The sequence below is a fragment of the Branchiostoma lanceolatum genome, chromosome 4 (assembly GCF_035083965.1).
Source record: "Branchiostoma lanceolatum isolate klBraLanc5 chromosome 4, klBraLanc5.hap2, whole genome shotgun sequence".
Classification (NCBI taxonomy): Eukaryota; Metazoa; Chordata; class Leptocardii; order Amphioxiformes; family Branchiostomatidae; genus Branchiostoma; species Branchiostoma lanceolatum.
In genome coordinates, this window is record NC_089725.1 from 10,569,140 (window position 1) to 10,578,490 (window position 9,351).

At 43.1% G+C, this 9,351-nt stretch overlaps 1 protein-coding gene across 1 annotated transcript; it reads right to left on the reverse strand.

Annotated features, from left to right (window-relative positions):
- Positions 1-1,218: 1,218 nt before the first annotated feature.
- Positions 1,219-9,134, reverse strand: LOC136432523 (potassium voltage-gated channel subfamily A member 1-like). Its single transcript, XM_066423880.1, has one exon. It carries the CDS (start codon positions 8,466-8,468, stop codon positions 6,711-6,713), a length of 1,758 nt encoding a protein of 585 aa, XP_066279977.1. The 5' UTR covers positions 8,469-9,134; the 3' UTR covers positions 1,219-6,710.
- Positions 9,135-9,351: the final 217 nt, after the last annotated feature.

A 9,351-nucleotide genomic window follows, 5' to 3' on the forward strand; every position in this document is an offset into this window, starting at 1 on the left:
AGAACGTTTCCCCGGCGTTCTTCGCGAATGTTCTGGATATGAGCACGCAGAATGGTTTTGGTCTGCATTAAACTTCCAAATATGTTTAAAATATCTATATTCCGATATTGAAAAGCAGCTAACGTCATTTTACACCATTGGCGGGTAAAATCGGAGCTAGAAATGCTAAAAAAATAAAGTTGTCCAAAATACTTAACTTGTTACCAAAAATAGACGACTTTTTTTGCCATTTTTCTATGATGCTAGCAGTTTACATTTTCTAAATAAATCCATTCAATTACCTGGACATATCGGAGAAGAAAATAATACCATAAGTCACGTGATAATGTTTTAACGTCACAGTACCTTATGATGAAAAAAAATCTAAGCAGTCAGCACATAGAATATGAAATCTTCAGGCGAATGCTTATCTGGTAGTGCTTTTTCTTGTGAATAGAAGGGTAAGGATCTTTATAATATACATATAAAACATGACGCCAACTCTAAAAAGTGATTGGGGGCTACTTAGGTCCGATGGCAAGTGCATCCGTCAACGGAGAATGACCTAATTCTATCCACATTCGCAACGAGTTTCGAGTTGTCAATGAAAATGGACCAAGGAATTTAGCCGATTTGGAATGTGCTTGCAAATACCTCAGAATCATAATAAGCGCTTTCTTAGTTTTAATAAGATGAATTCTGTTGTGACTCATATTGCTAATTGATTTAATATACAACAGTTATAATGTTCCAATGTATCATAATTTCAGTTCAAACGACACATATGATATTATCAACTGCGTTAAACATTTACTGTAAGAAATGAGACAGGGTACGAGCTACTTGGTATGTAGAGGGCACACCTATTACGCAGTGATGTTTCTGCGTCAACTGTGCGGTGGTATCGATGAAAGCTAGCATGGCCTTTCCGTGTTCTTCATTTTACTCAGCTTATATTGTGTTAAACCCACAGATTTTTATGCCTGTAACGTCACATGAAGAATTGTAATCGGCCATGTAGTGGCTGTTATAGGAAATTGTAAGCCGGGTGGGCTTTACTGTGAAATATCGTGTCTCAGCCGAATGGGTCTTACACTCATCAACCTGGATGTTATAGGTCCAGATTGGACATCAATAAGCATTGACTACGGTGAGGGTATTTTCCATGACACGCAGCTCAAGTTCGATCAGCATATATGCAAATGATACCAACACGCACTGAAGACAATCTGCAATCGGTTATTTCTTTGGCTTTATTTCCATCTTCGATTTTTCGATTTGACAGAGTTAGGTACTGCAATGCAGCAAAGCCCGTAGGTCGTTACATTTTATCAGGTAGCTTCTGAGAGTGAGAGAGAGATCTGATAAACAACATGCAAACATCGTTAGCGCCTTAGACCTTAGATATTTACTGGAAATGTAATCAAGGAAGACTTACTTAGTGATCTTTCCTAGCTGTGTGTTGAATATACGTGTATACACTGAACCCACAGGTCTTGTTCTTATATCTTACTTACATTGTGATACAGGCCGCCCAAAATGGCGAAGGCTGGGAAAAGGGAAGGTCGATATGTAAATGAGCAAAGTCTTTTCTCTCCCCGAAAAAACGATCATACTGCGGCCATAGCTGATATGTACTTTCCAGTAGGGACTACTTACTTCATACATAACACCATTACCAGTCTGATGAGTACACAGGGGATGTGGAAGGTGACCGTATCGGCATATTTTTTCATGCATCCGTTACATAAACGTGTCCAGTGCAGACATTCCTTACTCTATTGTATTGCAAGCCTGTGGATAGGCCGGAAGGTATAAATATCTATTGCTAGTATATGTACAATTTCTGATTCACCAGTTTCTTTGTGCGATGTACTTATTACATTGGATTATTACCAGTATTTCTTATGATATATTTGGCTCCTTAAGGTATTTCTGGTAGTACATGGATGCTTAATTTAAAGGACTTTGTTTTCCGATCGTGTGCATGCACTCCTACTCTACCTTATATAGTTTTCCTTTAGCCGTAAGACTTAAGATTACTTTTACTGCGCTAATAAAGGTGTAGTCTGTTATATACATGGGAAAGTGCGTTGTTTCATCGTGGTTATATATAATCTATAGGAAATGACATGCAGAGGCCTTCAAATTCGACAGATGATAATAAAGCCGGGGGAAATGTGGTAAACCATCACGACAGTTGTGATTTTGCGGAAATGTGGTAAATAAAATCACGGTAGTTGTGATTTTGCGGAAATGTGGTAAAAAAAATCACGGTAGTTGTGATTTTTGCGGAAATGTGGTAAAAAATCACGGTAGTTGTGATTTTTGCGGAAATGTGGTCAAAATCACGGCGGTTGTGATTTTGCGGCACGGCCGGGCCTGCTGAACAAGGGCCTGATAGATTACATGATGTCAGAATCCTGTAACAACATGCAAAGCACGTTCCTGCCCTCTGTATTACCATCTGATCGACCGGTAGGCAAAGCTAGATGCGTCAGCAATGGGTTGTCAGATGAGCCTATTTTTCAAGGTTTTCACGATCTAAAGGCACTACAACTCAATATGCTCCTTTCTATTTATATATATATTCTTGATATGTTTACGGAATGAAGCAAAACATTTCATTTTGCTTTACGTTTCAAGAAAGTACCGAAATGGCCGATGTAAGCGATAAGGTAAGAGATTCATTAGGGCCATTCCTGGCGTGTGAGGCCCATATGCGGCTTTCATCCGACAACCATCACCCACTGCTTGATTCAATCAGGACATGCCTGTACATGTAGGTCAATAAACGACTTAGACAGAAAGCATACGATTTGAGGCCAACAGAATATTCATAAGAAATGACAATGAGGGAGGAAAATATATGATTTTTGTAAACTGTTTCGATATTCGCCTGGGATTTCCTGAGTGTATGTAGTATACATAGTATACACGGTTTTATGAATCCGCGGTGGTTTTGCTGTGCCACGGTTAAATGATCCAATAAAAAGCATTCCAGGTACTTCAGTTGTAAAATTTCCATGCATATGTTTATATGAGGGCGTTAACTTTCAAGTCAAAATAAATCTTTTTGTATGAAAAAATGTAACAGCCGTAATGTTATGCTATTTATATTTTTGCTATCGTGATGATATTCAAAATGTAATAAGAAAACTGATATGCAATCTACCTACTGTATCGTGTACTGAATCGTTTTAACACATGTAATGAATTTGATTTGTCAGATCAGTATCAGTTCATTTTTCCATTCTCACAATCAAACATGCACTGTTTCATTTGAATATAAAATGGACACGTTTCAATTTAAAGAAATGGAGTTTTTGATGATTTTGTCAAAATTGTGTAGATTTGGGGCCATAACAAAGATTTAAGGTCTTGGATTTGCATTTCTTGGGGAGACACCAAATATGTAGTTTCAATTTGTACTTCTAAGCTATATTTTGCGTGAAACCCTGCAAATCTACACGTCAACACAAATGTTCTTCACAATCGGGTTGTTCGTCGTAACGGCGCCACGCCTGTACGAAGTTATTACGCATTTTACCATTTCCAGAAGGGCTTGGTGATCGAATGTCAAGTTGAGAATCAGCCATTTCAATCATCTTAATCTCACGTAATAAAGATTTCTAGTCCGGGGATCCGGCGCAGCGACCTTGCAATATGTGTGGCACGCCGCCAAAACCATAATTCGAAACAAGCGATCTCCTGAGTGAGAACTAGGAGGTAAGAGACTGATTGAAACATCAGTTACGACACCGATGGAAGCACCGGAATAGTTCTGCAGTGCTCGTGTGATGCAGATGATTTAGTATTGGTCCAGGCGTCCAATTGAATTGGTAATGGGAACCCACCCGCTGGCAACTGTCTCATTGCTTCTGACAAACGTGGCCGAACTACAATGGTCTAATTCTAATCACCAGCTGGTCATACGTCAAATATGGTGTCCTAGATATGCTTTTATAGGCAGCAACACAAAAGAACCATCTCTGACAAGAGAGTACTAATTTGAACTCATTATTCCCTTTCAGAAAAGGAATGCAAAAGAAAAATGTCCAATGTTGTTATGATTACGATACGATTACAGTGAAGAAATACATAACATAGAGATGATAATTATATTTTTTCTAATAAGAAGTGCCATACTTATGTTCAAAAACGCATCTTGAAGGTTATGGAAAAATATTGATAATTTTTTTTAGATTGTCAAACGCCGTTAGGAAAGTATTTGAAGAATGAATGGTAATACATGACTGCAGTCGACATAGATGTGTACTTAATTGATATTCTGCCAAAACTGAAAGGCTTTGCGGTACTATTCTTCTTCTCTGGTGCATTGATTTTTGTTGCGCAGGTACGCCATGCAACTGCGTATTCTGCCCTCTTGATATTCCCTATACCTCGCGTTCACCAATCTTAATGACAGATGGAATCCAGGGCCGCAATCAAGGCAATTCGTTTTTGTGGCCAGCAAAACTGCCGCGGCGCAAGGTCGACAAATCCTGTGAGATCGCACGACACAATTGTCTATCCGACATGTTTTGTTCTATCAACACGGTGTATTTTTACTTTTTTGCCATCGTGTCAGGCGGATGAATATGTCCATATAGATGCAATTGGCCTCTTTCTTCGATTTTGTTAAAAGGATCCTAATGTTAAAGGGGCATGGGGTGGTTTTTACGAGAAAGTCTCGAGAGTTAGGGATGGTGGCTGTATTCCCAACCCTTGTTTAAAAAAAAAACATTTCATCCAAGATTTCTAGATCGTCGGCTGACAAAAAAAATCGAGAGTTTTAGATACGCACATTGTTATTGGGTTTTTGCGAAGATCTATTTCTAGAATAGATTTGGATTGCATAGGCCACAGAAATAGATAATCCGTTAATCCATTTAGTAATATTGTAGCAAATAGACTCACGAAAAAGTAAATGATGTCCTAATAAGACATCGGGCCTTGGAATGAAGCCATCATCGCTCAATTTAGATAGAGTTTTTTTTTAAAGACGGCGCCAGAATATTTGATATTTTGGAGGGGCACAAAATGGGTTGTGCCTGAATAGTATAATGGCCTTGCGTCATGCATTCTCACTGAACTGTACCATGAATATTTAGGGTAGGCGTGCAGCGCTCGAGCATAGCGTATTCCAATGGTATAATCAGGAAATCCCAGTTCTGCTGTGAAGGTAAGATAGTGGGTCACACGTGACCGCAGACATAACGTGAATAGTGGGTTATTCTGGTACAAGTCACGTGGTGTGAGATATGAATAATGCCCTGGAGGTGCAGAGGTAATGTAGCAGGTTCGGGTTGTACACAGCTATCCATGGTCTAACATTATAAATTCCGGTCTCTCCTGCTGATATTTGTATATATGCAAGATCACTATATATGTATATATTTTCACTGCCTGTCTTAATTAGTCAACATGTCATCAATACAATTTCTACGTTGATAAAAACTCTCAGATAGTCCAAAAATCGATCCTCCTCGCTTTTTTTTTTACGTATCACTTATTAATATTTACAAGCACCGACATTTTGGGGGACATATTGTTGACAGTGCTTATCTACGTTGTGTGTGCTTATATTTTTCTTCGCACTTTTTGATAGTTCCCTTAGAAAAATCAGTTGATCATGATTATTTTGGTGGGAACTGAGGGAACAGAAATTGTCAGCGCTGGACTGATTTAACCCAGCTTGTCATGTCAAAGTGAAACCTGTACTTTCGTGTGGCCTCGTGCTTTCTTCGGATAAAGAAAGCATCTCCAGCCACACCTCAAACTGTGTTCTACACATGACATCATTTTCAAAGGCCCTGAGAAAACTGAAAAGAACAACCACATGATTTTGGCAGCACCAAAATACTTATTTTTTTTCCTGTTCCATGATGATGCCTGTATGTCGCCATGAGTTACACACACTTGATAGACTTGTCAATCAATTAAAGCTATTTGCATAGAATCAAACGTGCTGTGCGTGAAATGACCTAAAGGGAGAGATCCCTCATGCAGAGCCGAACCAATGAGGGGTGCAGTGCATGCCACCTGTCTTGCCAACCCGCAGCCAATCAGGAAAAATGCATTCACCTGCAGCACACCCTATATGCACCACTGGCAAAATTCCCCTGGTTGAGTAGATATCATTTTTTGTTCTAGATTCCCCCTGTAACCCATGTCCTATCATCTTGAGAACAACCTGACACGTCCTTCATAACCTCTTGTGGCCCCCCGACGGATTCCCTTACTCAACGGACTCGGTAATGAACTGTATCGAGGCCCGGTAGGGTTTTCAACATAGAGCCTTATATTTGGCAACATGCACTTGTTTTGCCAAGCAAAAGGCTAGGCGGATTCTAATACAAAACACTGCACCCCCGTGCCATATGATCATAACATTATGGCATGCAATGCAAAAATATAAAGCACAGCAAAATTGTTTGCTTTGATTATAAAAAGAAATACCACCGATTATTTATTAAGTGGCCTTTGAATTCAATGTGATATGTGGATAACATATTGCATTTGCTTTAAGGTCTGGGTTTCATTTTTGTTGTTGCATAGATGATCAACTCATGATGAGGTGATGCCGTGTGCTGGCAGTAACAACAAACATGCATCAGTAGTAGAGATCATGCGATCATATCTTTGTGTCCATTGTTTACTTAACTTTCTAACTTATTATAGCTCTCGTTATAGTTATTGTGTCTTTATAGGAAAGTGCCTGGGCTCACCTAAACGTCTGTGTTTAGCCTGTTCAGTTTGGCATAGCTGGGAGTGTCAGAGTTCAGGCACTTTGTCAATCTTTCCCTGGAGGGATCGTTCGACATCCACCCTTCCTCAGTGTCGATGTAATCCATCGAGTTCCCGGTGCCATCACTGTTGCTGAGCTTCTTCTTGTTGTCCGATGGGGGGACGTACGGACAGATCTGTTCCACGTGTCTGAACTCTTCTTCATCTGTGGCGTTATCTGCCGCAGTCTCTCGGTTGTAAAAGTAGTTGAAGTTGGAGACGATAACAGGTACCGGCAATGCGATAGTCAGTACGCCGGCTATGGCACACAGCGACCCCACCAACTTGCCGCCCACGGTCTGTGGGTACATGTCGCCATACCCTACAGTGGTCATTGTCACTAAAGCCCACCAAAATGCCTCGGGGATACTGGAGAAATGGGTTTCCTTGTAGTCTGTCTCGCCGAAGTAGATTGCACTCGAGAATAGAATGACTCCTATGAAGACGAAGAAGACCAAGAGTCCCAATTCACGCATACTAGCCTTAAGGGTTAGTCCGAGGATCTGCAGTCCTTTAGAGTGACGTGAAAGTTTAAAGATGCGAAAAACTCGCACCAGCCGAATTATCCTCAGTACTGCCAAGGAGGAGGATCGATTTTTGGACTCGTCGGATTTGGCCACGACGGCGGCCAAGGTGATGAAATACGGCACGATGGAAACAAGATCGATGATGTTCATGAAGTTCTTGCAAAACTCCCACTTGCTCGGAGAGCAGATGAACCTAATGATGAGTTCAAACGTAAACCAGACAATGCACGAGGTCTCAATGAGAAAGAAGGGGTCGGTTGGACCTGGCACTTCGGCTTCTATCTCTACAGTTTTGTTGCCCACTGTCACTGTCTGCATCCTTTTGAACCGTGGCATGGTTTCTAGACAGAAAGTGATTATTGACACCATGATTACACTTACAGACACAATGGCTATAACCCTGGCTATGAAGGACGTGTCAGGGTGTTCAAACGCGACCCAGATTGCTTTCATGACCTTATTTGTCGGAAGTTCTTCCTCCGGCTCTTTTACAAATCCTTCCTCTTCCATAAAAGCTTCTATGACATCCTCCCCCAACTCAAAAAATTTGATCTCTTCCGTGAAAATATCCGTGGGCACGTCGGCAGGTCTCCTAAGACGGCCCCCGCTTTGATAGAAATGGAGAATGGCTTGGAAGCTAAGCCGGTGCCTATCAAAGAAGTACTCGTTGCGCAGGGGGTCGTAATAGCGCAGTCTCTTCTGTGGATTGCCCAGGAGGGTGTTCGGAAACTGGGCTAGTGTTCGCACCTGTGTTTCGAACCGGAGCCCAGAGATATTAATGACGATCCGGTCGCAGCAGTTTTTGTGGTCCCATTCCCCGCCGCCATCTTCGTATCCTTTGGGGCTGAAAGAGTCTAAGTCAATCTCTTGCAGCATGGCCATGGACCGGGAATGGGAGACTGGTGTGATGCTGTTGAGCCCCGAGTTGCGCCGCGGATCCTTGCTGTTGTCGGGCGTGGGGCCACTACGGGTCCTCACCGGCACCTCATCCTCGCTCTGTACTACCGCCAGCTTGTTAGTGGAGCCATGATGGTCTTCTTCTTCTTCCTCGACGACTGGGGTGTTGGTGTTGGTGTTGCTGCTCTTCTCTGGAGGATCCTTTGTCGAGTGCACTTTGGGCCGGAGAATGGGAGTGAGCCCGTAGCGCTCCACGAGGTGCACGGTGGTGGCCATGTTGATGCTCACTGGGGCTGCCAATTTGGTAGCGTCTAGAACACAGAGGTCTTTGAAAGGATCTTGTTCCCCTGTCTCAGCCAGCGTGGACCTGCCGGACGGGGAACATCCTGTTAAACGCGGCTCGGCTACTCTTGGCGCCGTTTCCGCGAGCGCGCACCCATCTTGTCCGGACGCGCTCGCGGGGTCCACCCGATTTCGATCAGTGAGCGCTATCTCCTCGCCGCCTCCTCACGGCTGCTCGTTCCACTTAATCGCACCCGATAATATCCAGCAAATCACGTTCCCCATCTCGCGGGCCACTCAGCAGCCATTCCTCAAATCCGGCCAGTCAGCACCCTCCTATTGGAAAATAGCGGAGTCTCCCCTCCCCCCACCAACAATGGCGGAGGCGCGGCGCACTCTCAGCGGCGTGCGCCACTTCTTGGAGACAGTTAAACGCCTCTTCCAAATGGGAAACAAAACAGAGACACTACCGTCCCTGTCTCGGTGCCAGTCCTTCTCAGCTACGCGAGCTGCGAGTGTTCCCCTCGGCGGCCCACCTGAGTCAGCAGGGCTGCCGCAGCCTCGCTGTGATGCAGGCTAGATACCAACTTGCGCATTTTCTTCCTTACCTATAAGCAGCCAACACGCCAACCCGGAGAGGCCAGCCGCCGCTGCATTATTCAAATTTTCATACATAATACAGTTGGACCCCCTTGCCTCCCTCTCGTGCGACTTGCTCCTTATTACCAGACACGTGACGCGCAAATAATGCAACAATAGACATATTCTGTCCTCCTATAACCTGAAATAAGGGACCACCCCAATAAACACCGGTGTTGGGGACCGGACAATTTTTCTGATAGAGGGTTTCAGAGGGCCCCATTGCTTTGCGATCATC